Genomic DNA, 12,193 nt, shown 5'->3' with positions numbered 1-12,193 from the left:
CGTTAAAGCTTGCATAGTTTATTTTTTTTATTTATATACTATTCAATAAATTTAGTATATACATAAATGTTACAATATATTTCGTTATGAATATTAAAGAGTTTTTCTTTACATATTTCAGAAACGTTTTAAGCGTCTTCGACGTATTCAAGAAAGTGATGGTGAAGAAGAACATGTCGACGAAGGTTTAGCCAGGGAAGCAATTGCAGAGCAGCTGTTCGATGAAGATGATGAAGTAAGTACCTATTCTGTACAGTACCGAACTACAGTTTCTTATAAATATACAGGCATATCACGCACATAATTTTCGGTTTATATTTCGGATTTTCCGTTTTGAAAACGCGCTCGACCATTTTTTTGTTAGCAAATATGAGCAAATCGGTTTCCAACCTTTTCTGGTTCGCTTTAAACAGCTTTGATTTACTTATGTACACCTTTTTCAAGAAAAGTAACACTTGATTTTCGTGTTCTTGTTTTAAGTTTTGTGGCGGACAAGTTGAGCTTACTTGAATACCATTTAATTGAGTACAATTGTGAGAAGTTTGCTTGATGAAATCTACAGATAATATTGAAGTGATCAACTTAGCTCATGAAAACGGTGTGGTGATATCATTGTCTCCGCATTCCACTCATAAAATGCAACGGCTAGACAGAGCATTCATGAGCCCACTCAAGACTTATTACAGTAACGAGTTGTAGCTTTGGAACCCACATCCTTTTTATACTCAGCTGAGCAGAGCTCACAGAGTATATTAATTTTATTCGCATAACGGTATCCCGTAACGGCATAAACTAATTTTGAGGTATCTTAATGAAATTTGGTATGTATGTTCCTGGGCACTCATCTCAGATCGCTGTTTAAAATGAACGAAATCGGAGTATAACCACGCCCACTTTTTCGATATCGAAAATTTCGAAAACCGAAAAAGTGGGTTGACCTTATGACGCAGAATAGAATATTTTGGACAGTAGGCGTGGCACGGCCCACTTTTAAAATAAGGTAATTTAAAAGTTTTGCAAACTGTAATTTGGCAGCTGAGTATGTAGTATTCGGTTACACCCAAACTTAGCCTTCCTTACTTGTTTATTTCTTGGATAGAGAGCCCTTATGTGACAAGCGCAGGTTGTCCTTCAGACACTAGTAAAAACCGTTACCATAAAAGTAGGTTTTCATCAAACTTTGATATTTAAATCGGTGACGCTGGAAAGAGTGACATCCGTCGGTTTAACCCTCTGTAACATACTGTAGACCACAGGCAACATACCATTTAACCTTCGTAAATTCACGCAGCAATTATTTTTTCGTTTTGGTAAGCATTGTAGACTGTACTCTACGTTTCATTCTTTCAACGAAACATGTGTTTGCTCATAAAGTACCTTTAGCCTTTTCAAAGTAAGTGATATTGTCGGTGAAGTGAAAAATTTCGTACACTGTGCAAGTGCTAAATATAAATAATATCAAAAAAAAAATAGTAGTTGAGGATATTGTGGATATTTTTTGTAAAAATGTATAAGGTAAGAGTTCAGAGTTTATTGTGACACTATTTGTTTTAGATATATCCTCAGTATTTTGTCAGTGGGTGGTGTTTAGTATTTGTGTCTTGCAGGCTACATTATGTGAAAAGAGGAAATACCTCGCATGAAAACCGTGACTGCGTTTCTTATTATTCTTTTTAGGATGTCTCGTCGACTACGATCTCTCACTGACAGCGAGATCGCCTGCGCCCTCCATGACGATTACGCAAGTGAAGATGGCCTCGACTTTGATGATGATAGTTTGGCCGACCCTGACTTCGAATTTGATGTGGATGAATTAGTAGAGTACGTGAACGATGACGGCCGTAACTTCATTCATGAAGAAGCGGTAGAGGTCGCCCCATTTCGGTCAGAGATCACAAGTACTTCAGCTGCCCCATCAAAGCGACAAAAAACTGAAAAGCTACCGTTACTTTGGAAGAAAATGAGTCTAGAGCTCAGAGGAGATTTCATTTACTGGAAACAATTCATTGACATCTGATATCTTGGAGCTTTCATTCAGTGCTTTCTTTACTTATTTCGACCAGAACTTATAAAAAAAATTTTGGATGAGACAACCCTCTATTTGGCACAGAAAGATCTAAACAATAATTTTAGAGTATCTGAGATAGAAATCCGACAGTTTATTGGCGTCGTATATCGTATGTCACTTGCCCAGCTACCCAGTGTAACCAACCATTGGAGTTCCATCCTAGGCACAACTATAATTCCACAGGTTATGTCTTGTAACAAATTTGAAAAGATACGGCAAAATTTATATTTCAATGACAATAGCAAATGTCTTCCAGGGAGCAACCCTGACGTTGACAGAATCTTTAAAATACGTCCCGTTGCGGACTCCTTGAACGAAGCATACGCGAAAGTTCCAATAGAAAGAAATTTCCACCTTTCCTAATCGCTAATAACTTTCCTTATAATTTTCTTTCCACTGTTGCTCATTGTTGCCTGTCGGCTACACTCCCCTTTTTATAATAGTATCCATACAAAATTAAAAAAATAAAAAACCAACTTTTTATTCACGAATCTATCCGATTTAATTGAAATAAAATTATTTCGAGGTGATGAGTTATAGAGGGTTAATGCAAAACTAAAACTGGACAACATTTTTTCATTCCTCTTAATGTAATTGTCCGTTCTTACTCATTGAACATTTACTACCTTCAAACATTCGTAGATTTTTGGAGCTCCTTGTTTTCCTAATGTTAATCACTTTTCACTTTGTTTTGATACTTTCTGCTTTTTAAAGAACTTCAAAAATATATGTGACGCTCTTCCTGCATATAATACCATATTCTTGTTTACCACTTCTACAATCATCTCCTACAATTTAGCGACTGTTAAATACAATATTTATTTTTACTAAGGTAGCAGTAAACCTTTTCCTGCCCTTGTTCCTCAACTCGAAGTATAGCGAAAACTATGAAAACTCTAGACGAAGAATCTAATAGAAAAAAATAGAATAGGCCACACTCTCTAACCCTGTTTTACCCATAACGATACAACACATACACTTCGAGAAATAATTAAAATCTGTAGCGTATTGAGTTGCACACCGTGCCATCTATGTATCAACTTCATATAAGATACGGATCAGCTGACATCTGGCATCACTTTTACTTTGACATTTTCTTTCATTGTTCTTATTCTAATGAAATTATTATTATCACCATCGTCTCTCTTTGAACCAGCTGCATGCGCAGTCTTTATATTTAATTGAAAACTAGGATTTAAGTTTAATTGCAAATAAAATGGTAGTAAACCAATCATTAAATTGAGTTGTTTTATGCAAGTATCAAAAACAACCAAAGTGGTGACCCCGACAGCGCGAATATCATTCACTCTGCACATGAGGATTGGAATTCGCAAAATTCGCCACTTTACCACAATTTTGCGACGGATAACCAGTTCTCTTATAACGGCAGTTCTATTTGATGCTAGGTTCCCGTTACAACTTGCTCTCCGCGATAAAAGAAGAAACCGAAATGGCTGAGAAAGATGAACTTAACCAAAAACTACGCGCCCTGGAATTAGAGTGTCAACGTCTGCAGACTATGTACGAACAACAGCCAAATATGCAGAGGGACTTGCAGAGACCACATGGCAATCTAATTGTACCGAAGTTCAATAAAAGCAACCCGCATTTGTGGTTCGCTCAACTTGAACGATCGTTTCGATTATACAAAGTTCAAAGTGATGACGACAAATTCGATTTTGTCACAATACATCTCGAACAGGAGATTACGTTATTTGTAGAAGACCTCATAACAAAGCCACCACAAAGTAATAAATACGATGCACTCAAAGCGCGGTTACTGGCCAAATTTGCCGAAAGCGCTGAGTCGAAATTACGTCGTCTGTTACAGGGAGGTGGCACAGCAGGCATGAAGCCGACAGAAATTTTGTCATACATGCGTCGATTAGCACCCGATCCCGGCAGCGAGGCAATCATTCACACGTTATTTATTGGGGAAATGCCACAGTCAATACGTCCAGTCTTGAGTGTTTGGGATGAGAAGGACATTGAAAAACTTGCGAAGATAGCAGACAAGATGCTTGAGGCAGTAGCAACGAACACTAACAGCATCTTGCCAACTCAAGCGTCCACTGACAACTCGGTCCAGGCGGTATCTCATACAATGTCCTTGTCAGAAATGAGCGCAGCATTAAAGTCGCTTACAGAAAAGGTGAGTAAAATTAGTAGCGAACTAAAAGCTTTCAAGTCTTGCAGAAGCCGCAGTAACTCTCGTCAGAGAACACAAAAATCACCGAAAAAAAAGGCCACAATGAGGGGCAACCAACTCTATGTTTCTTCCACCAGAAGTTCGGAGATAACGCGAAGAAATGTCGTCCCAACTGCTCGCGCTACAAGTCGTCAAACTAAAGCGCTGTCGTCAATGACGCTGGTTGGCAACAGTCGCAAATCTAGCAGCGTTAACCAAACAAACATTTGCACCAACAAAAAAGAACTAACTGCAACCAAAAACAATAAGACGAATGAGAAGCGCTTATACGTCAGCGACAAAAAATCAAAATTCAACTTTCTTATTGATTCCGGATCTGTGGTGTCTGTTTTACCACGCTCGGCAGCAAATAGCAAAATCAAACAAGGTGATTTACAATTGTATGCGGCGAATCAAACGGTCATACAAACCTACGGCAGTCAACCAATCGAAGTCGATTTGGGTTTACGGCGATCATTCAGCTGGCTTTTTACAATAGCTGACGTTCACACTGCAATTATAGGTGCCGATTTTCTGGCTCATTTTCAACTACTAATCGATTTGAATAATAAGCGTCTCATTGATACAACAACGGGTCTCACAACTAGCGGCGAACTCAGCAGTACACGAATTTTTGCAGTCTCAACGCTAAATAAAGCAAACAAGTTTTACAACGTTCTCAAAGAGTTCGTCGATGTCACTAAGACAAATTCGCGATTCGACACCAACAAAGTTTTTCATTCAGTTCGGCATCACATCGAAACGTCTGGTAATACGGTGGCCAGTAGGCCGCGCCGTCTGGCCGGCGAAAAGCTTGAAGCTGCCAGAGCAGAAGTTAACTTTCTGCTGCAACTAGGCATCTGTAGAATTTCGAAAAGTTCCTGGTCCAACCCACTGCACATGGTGGCCAAAAAATGCGGTGGTTGGCGTGCGTGTGGCGACTATCGGAAGCTAAATTCGATAACGGTCCCGGATCGTTATCCCATCGCCCACGTTCATGACTTTGTCAACAAGCTGCACGGTAGTACCGTTTTTTCGACCCTCGACCTGGTGCGGGCATACTACCAAATTCCTATGGCGGAGGAAGACATCAAGAAGACAGCTGTCTGCACGCCATTCGGTTTAATCGAATTTTTATTCATGCCTTTCGGCCTCAAGAATGCCACGCAGACATTCCAAAGGTTTATGGATGACATTTTCCGAGGCATCGAATTCGTATTTTGTTATATTGATGACATTCTCATCATGTCTGGCTCACAAGAAGAGCACGAAGAGCACCTTCGCATTGTTTTATCCATTTTGCGAAAAAATGGCCTCTGCATAAACGCCAACAAATGCCAATTTGGGCAATCCGAAGTATCTTTTTTAAGCTACGTGATCAACAAAGACGGCATCAAACCGTCTGACACCCACATAAAGGCAATAGCTGAGTTTAAGAAACCCGAAACTTTGTGCGAGCTTGGTCGATTTTTGGGTGTCATTAACTATTACCGTCGCTGTATACCACACGCTTCCGAGATGCAAGCACCGTTGAGTGATTTTATCCGTAACATTAAAAAAAATGACAAACGAAAAATTCTGTGGACAAAAGACGCAGTCGACGCATTTGAATCATGTAAACAAAGCGTAGTCAACGCAGCGCTTCTGGCTCATCCCGCACCGAAGGCCAAATTAGCCCTTGTCTGCGATGCATCAAACGTGGCAATTGGCGCGGCTCTCGAGCAGGAAGTGAATAACTCGTGGCAACCTTTAGGTTTTTTTTCGAGAAAACTTAGCAGCACAGAAAAGAATTACAGTACCTATGACCGAGAGTTACTTGCAGTTTACGATGCAATTCGCCATTTCAAACATTTTCTCGAAGCACGCAGTTTTGTAATCAAAACGGACCATAAACCATTGATCTATGCATTCCAACAAAAGCCGGAAAAAGCATCGCCGCGGCAACTACGTCACTTAGATTTTATATCTCAGTTTTCTACAGCAATCGTTCATGTTAAAGGTACTGAAAATTCTGTGGCCGATGCCCTCTCTCGATTAGAGGCAATCTCAATGCCCTCGGCTATAACTCTGGCTGATATTGCGAAATCGCAAGCAGACGACGAAGAATTACGCTTGGTTTTGAGCGGTGACACATCTCTAAAATTACAAGCAGTTCAATTTGACACGTGTACGATCTATTGCGATACATCAACGGGTCAAGTGCGACCTTACGTTCCACGAAACTTACGCTATCAAGTTTTTTCAGCAGCGCATGGATTGTCACATCCGAGTGGCAAATCTACAAGTCAACAGGTGCGACAAAAGTACGTTTGGCCATCCATAAAGAAGGACATCGCCGAATGGGCGAAAAATTGCATTCCCTGTCAGCGCGCGAAAATACATCGCCACAACAAGCTAACACCGCAAAAAATTACTGTGCCTGACAACAGATTCGACCACGTCCACATGGACATAATTGCTATGCCCCATGCGCAAGGATATCGTTACTGCCTCACGATGATCGATCGCTTTTCTCGCTGGCCCGAAGCAATACCATTAAGAGATATTTCAGCGGACACGATTGCGAATACTTTTTGGGTTCATTGGGTATCCAGGTTTGGGTGTCCAAAAACAATCACGACAGATCAAGGCACACAATTTGAATCCGCGTTGTTTAAAAATTTGTGCAAACTTGCTGAGATGCTATATGGCTCGCCTATACGCATACCAAACGAATTTGCAGAAGGCACCGATGCACCATCTGACCCTCACATCTTCATTGGCCAATTGAGAGAGCAAATGCGAGCCATGCGACCAACACCAGTTGCACATCACAACAATAATAAAATGTTTCAGCTCAAACATTTGAATGATTGCACACATATTTTTCTTCGAACGGATGCTGTAAAACAGCCACTTGAACCTCCATACACAGGGCCATATGAGGTGGTAAGCAAAGAATCAGATCGTGTTTTCATCATTCGCATCAATGGTAAGGACGTAGCAGTATCGATCGAGCGAATCAAACCAGCTTTCCTAACGAACACTGAAATTAGCACCGGCATTACACAACCAGATAGTCTGCCGAGTGTGCGGACTTACGAAACACGTCAGCGAGTACGTTTCTCCAAATCGTGACCAAGTCACTAAAGGGGGAGTACTGTAGCGTATTGAGTTGCACACCGTGCCATCTATGTATCAACTTCATATAAGATACGGATCAGCTGACATCTGGCATCACTTTTACTTTGACATTTTCTTTCATTGTTCTTATTCTAATGAAATTATTATTATCACCATCGTCTCTCTTTGAACCAGCTGCATGCGCAGTCTTTATATTTAATTGAAAAGTAGGATTTAAGTTTAATTGCAAATAAAATGGTAGTAAACCAATCATTAAATTGAGTTGTTTTATGCAAGTATCAAAAACAACCAAAAATCTTATATACAACTGTACTTAGGCTGGGTGCGAGTTGACCTTAATTTTAGGTACCTAAACTAATATTCCACTGAAACTTTCCATGTGATGCAATAATTTAGGACAATATTTGATTTATTTTCTTTTTTGGCCGTCAGTATATACTGTTATTTTATATTTTTGAGCTCAAGGCGGATTAAATAAAACACTTAATTTTTAATTTAATTTGTTTTATTTTAATAAATCGTCAATATTTTGACTTCACGCTGAAGTCATCATTAGGACTGACTGCAAAAAACAATACGTAATTTTAAATCAATATATACAAATAAAAACATTCATTTACGCATCAATACCACTTACATCTTCAAATGCGCTTTCAATACTAATATTTAACATAACAATTATGAAAAGAAACAGCGATTAAAAATGTAAGCAAACAGAGTAAACAAATGAAAAGTCGTAATTGTAAACAAAAAACAACAATATATTAGACGGCGAATAGTAGATCGATACATATATATTTGGTCATCCCAGCATTAAAGTGTTTAGGAAACGAACACGAAACTGTTTATGTTTGTATGGGTTTGTAAAAATGCATCACGATTTTTTTTATAAGGTTGCGGGTGATGTGAGAACAATTCGCGATGTCCGGTTTGAAAGTCATCCCCTTTTTATTAGGGGTGTCCACTATATGAAGCATTTCTAATGTGAAGCGTTTGTTATAATTTTTCTCTTCTTCTAAAATGGTGACTTTGTCAAAGTCTGGATAATGTCCTGTTTCTTGGCAGTGGGATGTTAAAGCCGTTTTGTTGTCCGAAGAATTGTTCCTTAATTTTATATTAGATATATGTGCGGATATCCTTGTCTTTAATTTTGTTTTTGTAGTCCCCACATATACTTTCTCGCATACTTGGGACCCGTCACATTGCAAGGAATCTTGTATACTACATCCTATTTTTCATGTGTTGAAATTTTGACTTTAAGGTCGCTAAAAATTTTCCGTAGGGTGTTGTCATATGTGAAAGCTAACTGCGCGTTCTCTTTATCGTACATGTTTGAATATTTTATTCTATCCGATAATTTCGGGACATAAGTTGCAGACTTGTAAATTTTGCATCTCTAGTCTCTTTATTACCTACACCACTGGGTCGGGAATAATAATCACGAATTATTTTCGATGTTAACTTTATGGGAAAGTTGTTGTTGATGCGTTAATGAATATTTTTATTTGTATATATTGCTTTAAAATTACGTATTGTTTTTTGCAGTCAGTCCATATGATGACTTCAGAGTGAAGTCGAAATATTGACGATTTATTAAAATAAAACAAATTAAATTATAAATTAAAAGTGTTTTATTTAATCCGGCCTTGAGCTCAAAAATATCAAATAACAGGAAAATGTTGATAAAACTGTGCGAGTTCATTTGACAATATAAATTGATTGTTTTGAAATTTGAAGTTATTTGTTAAAAACAGATACAAAATGAATAATTTTTTGGTGACTTCACGACTTTGGAACAATCATATTGATTTGCAGCAGAAGAGGAGAATGGTGGCCATTCAAATTTATATAAATGAAAAAGTACAATTTCCCAAAGTAAGTTTTAAGCGCAACTCCTGGGGATATCGTTAAGCAAAACTTTCATTTCAGAGATATAATTTGTGCGCTGGCGGGTTTTCTTCAGAAATTTTCAAGGTCTTAAGAAAAGACAATATACCATTACAGCATTGGAATCGGTCATGAATTTCGCGGAAACGTTTTTGAGTACACGAAGGGATTGGAGCCATCATTTTTATGTCACTGTATTTCTTTATTGGCTCGAATGTGGCGCAAGCTATAGGGTTACAGGAGCCTCTTTCTCCATATCCCGCTATTCAGTTCGTGACATTGTGCATAAATGTCTAGAAGGATTTTTGAGCCTTATGCCGACAGTGATAAAACATCCTTCTATAGAGCAATATACAGATATTGCGGAGAAGTTTAACAGGCGTTCTGGATGTACAATATTCAGCAACGTGGTGGGAGCTATAGATGGATCTCATGTAAGAGTTTCGGTACCAACTAGAATGCGAGATCAATATATAAACCGAAAATCCCAAACAACAATCCAGTTTCAAGCAGTGTTCCAGCACCATGGAATTTGTATCAATTTGCTGCAGCTTTCCTGGTTCAGTACACGATGAGCGCGTCTTTAAAAATAGCAAACTTTACACTGACCATAGCTTTCCACGACTCGGCTTTTATTTGTTAGGAGACAGTGGTTATTATGCCTGCCGCACTACACCAATAACCATTATAACGCCATATAAAAGAGTTAACGGGCTTACTGAAAGACACAGAAAATTCCATGAATTGCACAGTAAAGCCCGGAGTGTAATTGAAGCAGCGTTTGGCATGTTGAAAGTACGTTGGCGTTGTATTTTCGACAAAATACTTCGTTTGAAAATCTCGCGTTGCAATCAAGCCATAGCAGTAGCTTGCATTATGCATAATATATGCCTTAAGGATGGCTTTGAAGACGTGGTGAATTTATCAACGGAAAACAATGAGTCAAATGTTCTCATGGAAAATGACCAAGAAAATGATGTAATGTAAACTACAGTTATTGCATTTTTATTTTCTTTTATTATTGATTTTTCTTTTTTGTTTTCCTTCCCTTCCTTTCCTTTCTTTTCTGTTCTTTTCTTTTCGTTTCTTTTCCTTTCTGTTCTATTCTTTCCAAAAAAATGCTATGAATATGAGGTGATTCGGGGTGGTTTTTATTTCACTGCTCCTAGAATGTGTTGCAAGGATCCCCTTCGCTCTTGTCAGATCCATCCCCACTCTCCACACTGCCCATTCAGGCTTTATATTATGGTGGCTAATCCTAGAAACGTATGACAATCGGGGAAAATTTATACGCTATTACCGGAAGTTTGTCCTGGATATCAAAAACCTCGAAAAAAATCTTTGACATTTTCCGAGTTACCTGCTCTATGGTTAATCGTTCTGAGGTAAAGAAGTCGACTGACCGATAAATTGAGAAGGGTTGCTGGTCAGACGATAGTATAAGCATCGGTCCCTTTATAGCGGATGAAAGCAGCACCAATGTTATGCCGCTTCATGTAGTCAGTAACCTCTCCTATCTTTCCCATAAGCTTCTCTCACTAGGGTAGGCGTTGGTTGAGGGCTTAGCTGAACTCCATAGCGCCCGAATATGAGGCGGAGCTGTTTAGGACTGGCTTCTACGCCGTTTCGCCTCATAGGAGGGCGGCGTGATGTCGGTGACCAAGAACTGCCAACCCCTAATCCAGGGTGTTATGTGGACCGTGCCTATTGGACGATTTGCAACCAGGGGATAAGTTCGGCTGTATTCGAACGGGGCCTTCAAAATACCGGGCCACCTTGATGGCCTTACCATAGTAAGGGGCGCTGCTGTGGCGAACGGTTTTTCCCCGTATATAATACTGGACCGCTGAGCCCGCCTCGTCGGGCAGGTAGTCGTACGACCAAGATGAACGACTCTTTACCTAATTGTAATAATGACGATGATAAGAGAACTGGGTGGCAAGCCACGGACGACAAACACACATTAAGTGATGCGTCGGACTCAGGGAGCGAGAGTAGTGCTGATTCAATGAACTCCGTGTTGGAAAAGTATACAAATGAAAACGGAGTGGTAGAGTGGTATAATGATGTGAAGATGATAGCGTGCGACAACATCGCGAGCTTGTGGTGGCTGGGGAAGTGTTTTCAAACCTCCAAAGGAAGAGAATAGCTTAAGCTGCAACCGTGTTAACTTTTATATTGACAGTCAAGCAGCAATTAAGGCAATAATCTCGCATAGCACAGTATCTAAATGCATGCTAGAGTATAAGCATTCTCTGGGGAGAATCGGGACAGGGAGAGACATACATCTATATTGGGTCCCAGGGTTATATTCTGATTACTCCCCTTTTCAGTTGGAACATAACTCGAGCTATAAAGAAGTTGTATGTCAAATTTCATTACGATACCTTCACTTAAATGATAGTTATTTTGTTGATGGTCGATAACAAGCACCATTAAGGTACTAGTCCAACTATCTCGAAAAGCCCCCGTCATATTTGGGCTGTTGAAAGTTTAGACACGAACCTTCTCGAGTCATCTGCCCCAAAATAGAGCCCTTTCAAAAGTTCTTATAAGTTTTTAACTATTACAATACCCTGTCTAGCCATTGTTCCATTAAAATATATCACTTATTTCATTTATTAGAAATGCATGCTTTATAAGTATGTATCATAAGTTATATAATCGCTGTCAGCGGAATCGCTGCTAATATCAAAGTTTTTTTTTTAAACTTTGAAAAACATTTGGCTGCTTTGCGCACTTCCTTGTCAGGCTTTAAAAAGAACGCTTTTATTTCGTCGTCAGCTTTCTTTTTTGCTTTGAGAATGGAATGAGGGTTGCGAATCGGAGTTGCATGAAGGTTTGGGTGCAGGCTGTGCTATAGGTTTGGATAGAGTTGGCTGTTCTTTAGATTCACTATATATTAAGAGTGGTGGGTTAATGTTGTG

At 39.2% G+C, this 12,193-nt stretch overlaps 1 protein-coding gene across 1 annotated transcript in view; it reads left to right on the top strand.

Moving 5' to 3' along the window:
- The window catches only part of Spt6 (transcription elongation factor Spt6), a 430,338-nt gene that overhangs the window by 262,467 nt on the left and 155,678 nt on the right, over nt 1-12,193 (top strand). Inside the window, exon 4 of the mRNA XM_067782298.1 lies at nt 122-235. Coding sequence (XP_067638399.1) covers nt 122-235 — 114 coding nt within the window. The remainder of the gene's footprint in view (nt 1-121; nt 236-12,193) is intronic.

The sequence above is a fragment of the Eurosta solidaginis genome, chromosome 4 (genome assembly GCF_040869045.1).
Source record: "Eurosta solidaginis isolate ZX-2024a chromosome 4, ASM4086904v1, whole genome shotgun sequence".
Classification (NCBI taxonomy): domain Eukaryota; kingdom Metazoa; phylum Arthropoda; class Insecta; order Diptera; family Tephritidae; genus Eurosta; species Eurosta solidaginis.
The sequence above is the reverse complement of the archived record's forward strand: the minus strand, read 5'-3'. Positions and strand labels throughout refer to the sequence as shown.